General features: G+C 40.7%; 2 protein-coding genes across 2 annotated transcripts; both read left to right on the forward strand.

Annotated features, from left to right (window-relative positions):
• The first annotated feature begins 873 nt into the window (after positions 1-873).
• LOC138883415 (uncharacterized) lies at positions 874-1,656 on the forward strand. The gene has a single exon (XM_070164101.1). The coding sequence runs from the start codon at positions 874-876 to the stop codon at positions 1,654-1,656; it is 783 nt and encodes a 260-aa protein (XP_070020202.1).
• Positions 1,657-4,016: 2,360 nt separating this feature from the next.
• LOC138883416 (uncharacterized) lies at positions 4,017-4,328 on the forward strand. The gene has a single exon (XM_070164102.1). It carries the CDS (start codon positions 4,017-4,019, stop codon positions 4,326-4,328), a length of 312 nt encoding a protein of 103 aa, XP_070020203.1.
• Positions 4,329-11,980: the final 7,652 nt, after the last annotated feature.

Consider the following 11,980-nt stretch of genomic DNA (forward strand, 5'->3'; position numbering starts at 1 on the left):
TTTTATTTCTATCAAATCCAGCTACATCACATGCAGGAGGGGGAACAGACCCCTGCTGCTTAGGTTCCTGGTCACGCAGCTGTAGTGTATCAAACTCCGGGTGCACTACCTACAGATGGGGCTTAGCCAGTCGCTGTAGTGGTGCCCTAGCCCAGACCAGCAACGGATGGTGACTCGCAAAAGTTATTAGATAGATGGACTAGACTTCACCCTCATATCTTCGAGGGTGAGCGACATGAGAATGCCCAGGATTTCATTGACAGGTGCAGGGATAGACTACACAACATGAGGATATTGGAGTCGCATGGAGTTGACTTCACTACATTTTAGTTGGGGGGCAGGGTCGGTAGATGGTGGCAGTCCTATGTTCTTGGCAAGCCAGCAGGTTCTCCTCCACTCACTTGGGGTCAGTTCACGTAGTTATTCTTGGATAGGTATATTCCACCCTCTAAGAGGGAAGAGCTGTGGTATTAATTTGAGCATCGTAAGCAGGGTCAGATGTCCGTGACCGATTATGAGGCTAGGTTCTCTGAGTTGTCTCACCATGCACTCATGATACTTCCCACAGATGTAGAGAGAGTGCATAGATTTTTTGGGGGGTTGCACCCTGGTACTCAAGCTAGCATGTCCCGAGAGGTAGAGAAGGGTACTGAGTATCAGCTAGTGGTGGAGATTGATCGCAAGATTGAGGGTTATCACCAGAGGGGTAGAGAGCAGTTTCAGTAGGACAAGATGGCTCGATTTTCTGGAGAGTTCAGAAGTGCCTCAGCCAGGGGTAGGGGGCACATGGGGAGGGGTCATCCCAACAGTCCCCTGTATTTAGCACCACCTCTACCTCCCCGAGGTGCTCTAGTGAGACCTTATTTTAGTGCGATGTCGGAGGGTTCCTCTGACGGGTATTCTGGTCATCAGGGTTCTCCCAGTGCTTATTTCAGTGCCATGATAGAGAGTTCATATCGCCCACCATCCATTCAGGGTTCTTCTGGTGGATATTTGGGTCAGCACGCTATGGCGCCGAGGGGTTGCTACGAGTGTGGAGATCCGGGTCACATGAAGAGGAACTGCCCCAAACTTCGGGGCAAGGCAGTACAGCAGGGTCAGCAGCCTATGATTTCAGCACCGGTTGCTCAACCTCCTAGAGGCGGGGGACAAACAAGTAGAGGTCGTCCTAGAGGTAGAGGCCAGGCAGGGAGAGGTCAGTCAGCTACTTGTCAGTCAAGTGGAGGCCAGCCAGTCGGTTCTTCATCCAGATTTTATGCCCTTTCGGCTAGGCCAGATACATTGGCCTTAGATGTCGTCATCACAGGTATTATTTCCTTCTGCAATAGAGATGCTTTAGTATTGTTTGATCGAGGGTCCACCTATTCATATGTATCATCCTTGTTTGCTCATTTCCTGGTTATCCCTCATGTGCCTTTGGGCACTCTGGTTCATGTGTCCACTCCAATGGGTGATTCTGTGGTTGTGGATCGAATCTACCGATTCTGTATGGTCACATTCTGTGGTTTTGAGACTAGAGCGGATCTCCTGTTTCTTGATATGATTGACTTTGAGATCATCTTGGGCATGGATTGGTTATCTCTATATCATGTCGTCCTAGATTGCCATGCCAAGACGATTACATTAGCAATGCCAGCGTTGCCAAGGTTGGAATAGAAGGGTTCCACAGTTGATACGTTTAGCCTGGTTATCTCTTTCTTGAAGGCTCCGCATATGGTCGAGAAAGGGTGTTTGACTTATTTGGGTTATGTTCGGGATACCACCACAGAGTCTCTAAAGATTGATTTAGTTCCAGTAGTTCGAGAGTTTGTCGATGTGTTTCCTTTTGATCTTCCTTGCATGCTACCGGATCGTGATATTGATTTCTGTATTGATTTGGCTCCAGACACCCAGCCTATATCCATCTCACCATACCGTGTGGCTCCAAAGGAGTTGAAAGAGTTGAAGGAGCATCTTGAGGAGTTGTTAGCAAAGGGGTTTGTTAGACTCAGTATATCGCCTTGGGGTGCACCAACGTTATTTGTGAAGAAGAAGGATGGGACTATGCGGATGTGCATTGATTACCGACAGTTTAACAAAGTCACCATCAAGAACAAGTATCCATTGCGTCACATTGATGATTTGTTTAAGCAGTTGTAGGGTGCTAGGGTGTTCTCTAAGATCGACTTGAGGTCGGGGTACCATCAGTTGAAGATTCGGGGCTCTAATTTTCCGAAGACTACATTTCGGGCTAGATACGGCCATTATGAGTTTCTGGTGATGTCCTTTGGCTTGACTAATTCCCTAGTGGCATTTATGGACTTGATAAACAGGGTGTTTAGACCTTATATTGATTCCTTTGTCATCGTCTTCATTGACGACATCTTGTTATACTCACATAGCCTGGGAGAGCACGAAAATCAATTGAGAGTAGTGCTTCAGACCTTGCGAGAGCAAAAAGCTATATGCTAAGTAATCCAATTGTGAGTTTTGGCTAGAATCAGTGGCATTCTTGGGACATGTTGTGTCGGAAGAGGGTATTAAGGTGGATCCCAAGAAGATTGAGGTAGTTCAGAGTTGGCCACGTCCTACTTCAGTGACCGAGATCAGGAGTTTCCTGGGGTTAGCAGGTTATTACAGACGATTCGTGCAGGGATTTTCATCTATTGCATAACCTCTGACTAGATTGACCCAGAAGGGTACTCCATTCTGTTAGTCCGATGATTGTGTTGCCTTCAGGTTCAGGGATGTATATGGTATATTTTGACGCTTAGCGCTTTGGATTGGGATGTATATTGATGCAAGAGGGGCGAGTTATTGTATATGCTTTGCGTCAGCTGAAGATCTATGAGAAGAACTCTCCTGTGCACGATTTGGAGTTGGTCGCGATTGTTCATGCTCTTAAAATATGGAGGCATTATCTGTACGGGGTATCATGCGAGGTTTATACTGATCATCGCAGCTTACAACACTTGTTCAAGCAGAGGGATCTCAATTTGAGGCAGTGTAGATGGCTTGAGTTGCTGAAAGATTACGGCATCACCATTCTTTATCATCCAGGCAAGGAAAACGTGGTCGCGGATGCCTTAAGCAGGAAAGCGGAGAGTATGGATAGCTTGGCATTCATTCCAGCAGAGGAGAGACCACTAGCTTGGGACATTCAGTCCTTGGCTAACAGACTTGTGAGGTTGGATATTTCAGAGCCCACCGGAGTTCTTGCATGTGTGGTTGCTCAGTCGTCATTATTGGGGTAGATCAAGGCCCGACAGTTCGATGATCCACATTTGGCAGTTCTTAGAGAGACGGTGCTTCAGGGCAGTGCCACTATTGGCGAGGATGGTGTTTTGCAACTCCAGGGTCGCCTATGCATCCCTAATGTTGATGGTATAAGGGAGAGGATACTAGAGGAGGCACACAATTTGCGGTATTCCATTCATCCGGATGCGACGAAGATGTATTGTGAGTTGAGGCAGCATTAGTGGTGGCGGAGAATGAAGAAGGACATTGTGGAGTATGTGGCTAAGTGTTTTAATTGCCAGCAGGTTAAGTATAAGCACCAGAGGCCGGGCAGCCTATTTCAGCAGATGCTTATACCAGAGTGGAAGTGGGAGCGCATTACTATGGACTTAGTAGTTGGATTGTGACAGACCTTCCAGAAGTTTGATGCAATATGGGTCATTGTTGACAGATTGACCAAGTCGGCACACTTTATTCCAGTTGTGACTACCACTTCAGAGAGATTGGCCCAGATTTACATTCAGGAGATAATTAGGTTGCACGGTGTGCCCAATTCCATCGTATCAGATAGGGGTCCTTAGTTCACTTCCCATTTCTAGAGAGCCATCCAGATTGAGTTGGGGACCCATGTAGAGCTTAGCGCGACATTCCATCCTCAGACCAACGGGCAGATGGAATGGACAGTTCAGATTTTGGAGGACATGCTCAGAGCATGTGTGATTGACTTTGGAGGACAGTGGGATCAGTTTTTGCCTTTGGCAGAGTTTGCTTACAACAACAGCTATCAGTCTAGCATTGAGATGGCTCCATTTGAGGCTTTATATGGTCGGTGGTGTCGTTCTCCTATCGGGTGGTTTGATCCTAGTGAGGCTAAATTATACGGTACAGATTTGGTGCAAGATGCCTTGGACAAGGTAAAGTTGATTCAGGAGAGGCTTCGCACAGCTCAGTCTAGACAGAAGAGTTATGTGGATCAGAAGACACGTGATGTATCATTCATGGTTGGTGAGAAGGTCCTCTTGAAAGTCTCGCCAATGAAAGGTGTTATGAGATTTGGGAAGAAGGGCAAGCTGAGCCCAAGGTTTATTGGCCCATTTGAGGTGTTGAGGTGAGTTGGGGAGGTTTCTTACAAGCTTGCTTTACCCCCCAGTTTATCGAGAGTTCACCAGGTTTTTCACGTGTCTATGCTTCAGAGGTATCACGTCGACTTGTCCCATGTGTTGTAATTCAGTACTGTTCAGTTGGATGAGAGCCTGAGTTATAAAAGGAGCCAGTTGCCATTATTGATAGACAAGATCACCAGTTAAGATCTAAGAGTATTATAGTGGTAAAGGTCCAGTAGATGGGCCAACCAGTCGAGGAGGCGACCTGGGAGTCCGAGGAGGACATGTGGAGCAGATACCCACATTTATTCAGCACCTCAGGTACCTCTCTATGTCCGTTCGAGGACGAATATTTGTTTAAGACGTGGAGAATGTAACGACCCGACTGGTCGTTTTGCTTTTTAAAACCCTGTCCCCCTAAATAAAACTTCACGTGCTTGCTTTAACTAATTTACAACCTGCAGGGATGGTTGGTTCGGGACTTGGAAGAATTTGGGTTAAAATATGCTCATTTTATTCCTTAAGATTTTCTTAAAAGGGTTAAGTTTGACTTTGGTCACCATTTTTAGCAAACTGACCCGAATTTGTGTTTAGACGGTCCCAGAGGGTCCGTAGGGAAATATGGGACCTAGTCGTATGCCCGGAATCGAATTACGATGTCCCTAGCCGAGTAATGAATTTTTATTGGAAATTGTTAAACTGAAATTCTAAGGATTTAAAGAAACTAAATAATGATTGGTCACATTAGTGTTGGGCCCATATGTTGGTTCCGGGGCCCAGTACAAGTCCAATGTAACATTTAAGACATGCCCGCAAAATTTGGTGTCAATCCGAGTAGTATAAGTACGTTTCAGTACGTTAGAAGTGAATTTAAGAACTTGAAGTTCACAAGTTTGATTCAATCGGTTTTAGGGGCTGATTCATAGATTTAGCATTGCTTCGGGTGTTCCAAGGGTTCGAGTGGGTTCATTTTATGATTTTAGACATGTAAGAATGTTCGAGCGGGGCCCGGGAGCCCCGAGCGTCAATCGGACGAGGCTCGAGTTGGAAAAGTTGAAAACAGCTAAAGCATTTGGTTTCTGTCATAACCGCACTTGTGGTTGGTTAGCCGCAGGTGCGAGACCGCAGAAGCGGTCGTCCTCTCGCATATGCGGCCAAGGCAGGCCAGGCCCAAAATCGTAGAAGCAGCTGCGCAAAAGCGGCTTCAAGACTGCAGAAGCGGTCCCAGCCCTGCTTGGCCAATTCCGCAAATGCGGCCACTTCCTCGCAGAAGCGGTACCGCAGAGGCGGTTCACTGACCGCAGATCCAAAAATCACTGAAGCATTGAGCTTCATTAAATACAGGCACCAGTCATTTTTTCCCATTTTTCACTCGTGTATTGGGAGATTTTGGAGCTCTTGAAAGAAGATTTCCACCTAGCATTCTTGGGGTAAGTTCGTCCCCCTTATTCTAAGTTTAATTCTTGAGTTTTGGGTAGACTAACACATAAAGATTAGGAAAAATAAAGGGATTAGAGCAAAACCTAGGGTTTTGATAAAAATTAGATTTTACCACGGAATTGGTTATGAGAAGTAGAAATCATATATTATTGATCCTTAGGTTACAAAGAATAACTTTCTTCAAAAAAAAATTTAGGAATCCGGGCATGTGTGACCGGGGTCGGATTTTAGGAAACTTGTGTTTAAGGGTGGGAAATTGCTTAAATAGTTAGAATGCGATCTTGGGAGTTTGTATTGACTAGTTCCTACCTCGTTTATCTAGTTTTGGATCGTTCGACTCCAAATTGAGAGTTTGAGCTCGTTCTTGGTATTGGAGGTACGCTTTGGATCGAGGTGAGTCTCCTATCTAACCTTTTAAGAGGGAATTATCCCCATAGGTGATGTAATCTAATAATCTTCCATTAAATGCGGGGGCTACGTACGCACTAGGTGACGAGAGTCTGTGCGTAGCTACTATTATGCTAATTCCGGGTAGTTTAGGACCCAAAGGCATGCTTTTTGTGGTATTCTTGCAACCCTATGTTTAACTTGGATTGTTTAAATCATGGTGACTATGATAAATGAGACTAGTTGAGAGGAACGTGATCTTTATTGTTCTTTTTAAAGAGAAGTTGATAATTCAGTGAGTAATTTCTCCCCAGTTATATGTTCTTCTCTGTTTGTTGATTTGTTTAATTACATTTGACCGCGTCGCATGGTTGATTAACGAGTGGGGTAATAGATACATATATGGTTTGTGCCGTTCGACCCTCAGCAGTGCACAATTTACTTTTAAGTTGGATCGGGCCGTACGACCTCGGCACTACTTGTGCATGCTTTACTCAGTTTTTTCTATGACTTGAGTTTATTATTTGTCCTAGAATGGATGTTGCCAGCTGTGACATTATCTAGGAGAGGACATGTTAGTTCTTGCTATGCACTGCTAATTACTTGTTTTATCTATGCTCAGTACAATTCATCTCTCATATTATTTGACCCTAGTAAGTGTCAAGTCGACTTCTCGTCTCTACTTCTCGAGATTAGACAGGATACTTACTGGGTACATATTGTTTATGTACTCATACTACACTTTTGTACTTAATTGTACAGGATCTGAGGCAGGTACATCTGGCTATCAGATTGGTGCGCATCCCTGAGCATATTCCGAGACCTCCACAGTGAGCTGCTCCCTTCTTATTCTGTTCAGCAGCTTGATGGAGTCTCTCTTTATTTATTTTTGCTATCTATTCTATTTCGTACAATAGGATAGAATTATTCTTTTATATATTCTACTAGTTGCCCACAACTTGTGACACCAGGTCTTGGCACAGACATTAGTAGAATATTATTTTGGGAATTTGTATAATTATTTTGGTACGTTACTGGTTATTATTTGCTTTAACTTTAACTTAAGAAATTGCTGCAATTATTTTGGTAAAAGTAAAATGAGAACTTATTTATATTTTTGCATTGGCTTGACCGGCAATGGTGTTGGGCGCCATCATGACCTATTATAGAAATGGGTCATGACAATAACATAAATATAACTGCATGAAACTAATCTAGCTAATGAAATCAAAGGTAACTCAAGAAATTGGAAAATCGCCCAAAAAGCCTCCCCGGTCCACGTCTCGGAATCGGGTAAAAGTAACAAATTATGAACACCCATTTTCTCACGAGTTGGCTCGTACCAAAATTAACTAAATCCGATATCAAATCCCAATCAAAACTCGAAATCTTAGTTGAAGAACTTCTTTCCATTTTTCCCAATTTTCACCCCAAATTCAAAATTAAATGATAAAATTAATGATAGATTAGTAAGATATAACGATAATCAATTTAAGAATCATTGCCCAATTGATATCTCCAAAAATCCCTAAAAATCTCGTCCAAATCCGAGTTCCCAAACTCAAGTTTGGATAAAAATGGCTAACCCTCGTTTTCTGAAATGTTTAAGTACTGGCCCGTGATTCCTTTTTCGCGAACACAGTCAAAGCCTCGCACTCACGAAGGACAAGTTGCTTCAATCCAAAAATTACTCATCGCAAATGAGAAGCTCAACTAGCCTGACCCTACACGAACGCGAGACCCTCATCGCAAACCCGTAGGTTATTATGACTGGAACCCATATGACCGTTGACTCTACGCGAATGTGAGGTCCTTATCACGAACGCGCAGCCTTAGTGTTTCATACCTTCGCGAACGTGGGAAAAACTTTGCAAACACAAAGACAAAACTCAGCTGGTCTCTCAGATGACCTATGGGAACAGGAGACCTTTCTCGTGAACGCGATGAAGAATAGGTCTACAACAAAATACCAAAAATCTGCCAACTCCCAAACTCCAAAAACGACCCGTTAACCACCTGAAACTCACCCGAGGCCCCTGGGACCTCAACCAAACATACCAACCAATCCTAAAACACCATACGAACTTAGTCGAACCCTCAAACGACATCAAACAATCCTAAATAGACAAATCATCCCCCGATTCAAACTAAAAGAACTTGGAACTTCCAAATTCAACAATTGATGCCGAAACCAACCAAAGCACATTATATTGGCCCCAAATTATGCATACAAGTCATATTCAATACTACGGACCTACTCCAACTTCCAGAATCAAAATCAGACCCCGATATGAAAAATTCCACTACCGGTCCAATCTCCAAAAATTTGACTTTTGCCATTTCAAGCCTAAATGAGCTGCGGACCTCCAAAACACAATCCAGACATGCCCCTAAGCCCAAAATCACCTAACAAAGCTAACAGAATCGACGGAACTTCATTCCAGAATCGTCTTCACATAGTTCTGACTACAGTTAAAATTTTAAGACTTAAGCCTCCGTTTAAGGACTAAGTTTCCAAAAACACTCCAAAAACCAAAACGAAACCTCCCGGCAAGTCACAACAACAGAAATAGATACGGGGAAAGTAGTTAATAGGGATCGGGGCTATAACTCTTAAAATGGTCAGCCAGATCGTTACATGATGAATAAAAAATATTTACTTATTATATATTATTAATATTCTACTTTAAATACGATACTTAAATTATATTTCATATTTTTCCTCTTTCTAACAATTTTTGCAGAAAAAAGAAGAAAAAAAAAGATTATAAATAACAGAAGGAAAAGACAAAATGCTCGATGAAAGTCTGGTATGGCAAGCATAAGAATTGAAATGGGAAACATAAGCCTATAATTGAAGCCTCACACTTCAGACGTGTCCAAGATCACTCCTTGGACACATCCAAGCTCACTCCTCGGACACACCCAAACTCATTCCTTGGACATGTCGAATCATTTAATGCTTGCAAGATTTGTCTATAAATAGAATACAATTTGGCGTCAGAGAGAAGAGAAGAAGGAAGAGCTGCTTTTAGCTAAACTTTGGTCTTAACTTCTTTCGTTAACTATTTTATTTTCTTCTTATTAGTTATTAGATTTTCTAAGAGTATTGGAAATATTCTAGAATTCCTTTTTGTTGTGAGATTTAAATACTCCATAATGGAGTAATCTCTTTTGTTGGGATAGCTGATGAAGCTTGATATATATTTTTATAATATTATTTTAGTTTTAATACATCCTTGGCTTGAAATTTTCATTGTATAATTCATATTGTGCTGAAATAATGGTTTCTAACTAATCATTATTATCACTTCTATATATTTTATTTAAGTTATTCTTATATTAATTTTGTAAATCTCACAGAGCAAAATTAATATATAATAACCAATGAATAAAATAATAGAGTGAGAATATTTTTTTGTAAAACTCTTATTTCAAATCTGTAATCTTGTTTGTCTCAGTTTTAATTCTCACGGAGGAATTGTTGTAGGAAAGATTACTGATTTTTAGTAAAAATATTCTCACAAAGCTTTTACTACCTTTTAGCACAATTCAAGCAATAAAATATTTCGGTTTGGTCGTCACTAGTTTTAACTCAATTAATTACATAACCTCACAGAGTGCTATTAATCGACTTTTTCTTAGTGAGCAAATATAATTATATTAGCAATAAGCAATTATTCTTTGGAGAAATACATGTCGAAATTGAGATTTTATTGTAATAATATTATCAAGTGAATTCAACGATTCCCAACTCTTTTTAAATTATAAATCTTTCGAAAATTGTTTTTTTTGCTTTAATTAATTAATAAATTTTAAAACTCACCTTTCATCAATTTAGTTCTCTCAAATAGTAGTAAAAATATTAAAAATCTGTAGCCTAGATTAACCAATCTCTGTGGGACGATATCATAAACTATACAAGAATTTGACTGAGTACGAGCAGAACAATCCTATGCACATTGGTCTCGTCAAATCTTTGGTGTCGTTGCCAAGGATTGGCACAAGTCTACTTCAGACTAAATATTTTGTTAATAATTTAGGAACTTACTAGTAGTATTATTATCTTTGTTATCAGTATTTACTAAATATTACTCTTATCACTTTTACTATTACAAGTACTAACATCTTATAGAAGTGTTATCATCATTTATCCTATTTTATCATCATTATAGCATAGTAGTTACTATGCTCCTTATAACTATATTCTATATTAGTATTATATTATTATTTTCCATCATTAGTTACTGTTAATACTTATTGATTTTGTTTACCGCTTTTTTTCCATAACATCTACTGTTAATTAGTACTAATATAATTACTATTATCATATAATAATAATAATAACATTATGATATTACTATTTTTATTTAATCGCTTATTATTTTTATCATCTTTGTAATCTTTATTGTCCTTGCTATTATCACTTTCTTTTAGTTATTTTCTTCTAAGTACTACTGCTACCACTTTAGGAGTTAAGTTCAGTTTATTTTTTTTAAAAATTTTGAGTAGTTTATGACCCTGTCATGACCAAAGCCCAGACTCGGTTGTGATGGCACCTATCGTGAAACAAGGTCAACCGACACAACACTCAATTTATTTTTAACAGTTATAATAATTCAATTTAAGTCATTAATATACTATAAATCCCAAAATAAAAGTGAGATAGAACATTTGTCGAAATAACACAGCCCGACATCGGGGTGTCACCAGTCATGAGCATCTAAACATAATTCTAAGAGTAGGAAAATGCTAAATAGTCTACTACAATTCAGTACAAAAGAAGATAAAGATAGGAAGGAGAAGTACTGGGCTGCGAACACCGAGCAACTACCTAGTGAACTCCGCACAGTCTGCTGGAAGCAATCAACCCTCGCTAGAAGGGCCCGAAGCTCCTGAATCTGCACACAGGGTGCGAGGAGTAATGTGAGTACGCCAACTCAATGAGTAATAAAAACAAATGAAGGCTAAGAGATAACAAAATACGTAAAACATAGCAAAATGCTACAAACTGACAGTGAAAAATCTTTGCAAATTAAAAAAACAGTCTCATAAAACACCTTAGTTCAGTATAAGCTTCTTTAAAACATCTTTTAACAGTTAAACGAGTGAATGGAAAACAGTGAGAGAAGATAAACACATAGAACCAGCCCCTTGGGCAAAATACTAACAGAATCAGCCCCTCGGGCTATCTCACAATCACTCGTATCAGCGTCATGACCCAAAAACCGACCCGATCATGATGGCGCATATCATAAAACTAGGTCAGTCGACACAAATCCCGAGTCAACCATTATTCAATAAAAGTCATTTCTTATTATACCATTTATTAATCAAAGATTCATGATGTAAGTCTAAATGAACAGCGTGGAATAAATACACATGCCCGACCTTAGGGTGTCACTAGTCATGAGAATCTACTATAACTGGCTAACAACATCAAGACCAATATGGCCGGGAAAAGCACAAGAATACATAAGGAAGAATAAGGAGGGACAAAAGCAGGGCTGCAATCGCCAGGCAGCTACCTTGCTAACTCCGATGAACCGGCCACCGAGCTCAAAAATGCCTGAATCTACACACAAGGTGCAGGGAGTAATGCGAGTACGCTAACTCAGTAAGTAACTAAAGTAAATAAAGACTGGGTAGTAAGAAATCACACAAACCACATCATAGCACCATTGTGGGTACAACATGTTTCCAAAACAGGATACAAATCAAATTATCTCGTTCAACTCCCATTTCGGGAAAATCTTTTGAAAAATGTCTTTCTAACAGTTTCGGTAAAAGTTCAATGCAATTTATAGGGAAAGTGATGAAAATCATTGTGATGA

This window comes from Nicotiana sylvestris, chromosome 12 (assembly GCF_000393655.2).
Source record: "Nicotiana sylvestris chromosome 12, ASM39365v2, whole genome shotgun sequence".
Classification (NCBI taxonomy): domain Eukaryota; kingdom Viridiplantae; phylum Streptophyta; class Magnoliopsida; order Solanales; family Solanaceae; genus Nicotiana; species Nicotiana sylvestris.

What these genes read in the sequence shown, in the direction of transcription:
- LOC138883415 (XM_070164101.1), top strand. Translation starts at nt 874, where the DNA reads ATGTCGGAGGGTTCCTCTGACGGGTATTCTGGTCATCAGGGTTCTCCC.
- LOC138883416 (XM_070164102.1), top strand. Translation starts at nt 4,017, where the DNA reads ATGGCTCCATTTGAGGCTTTATATGGTCGGTGGTGTCGTTCTCCTATC.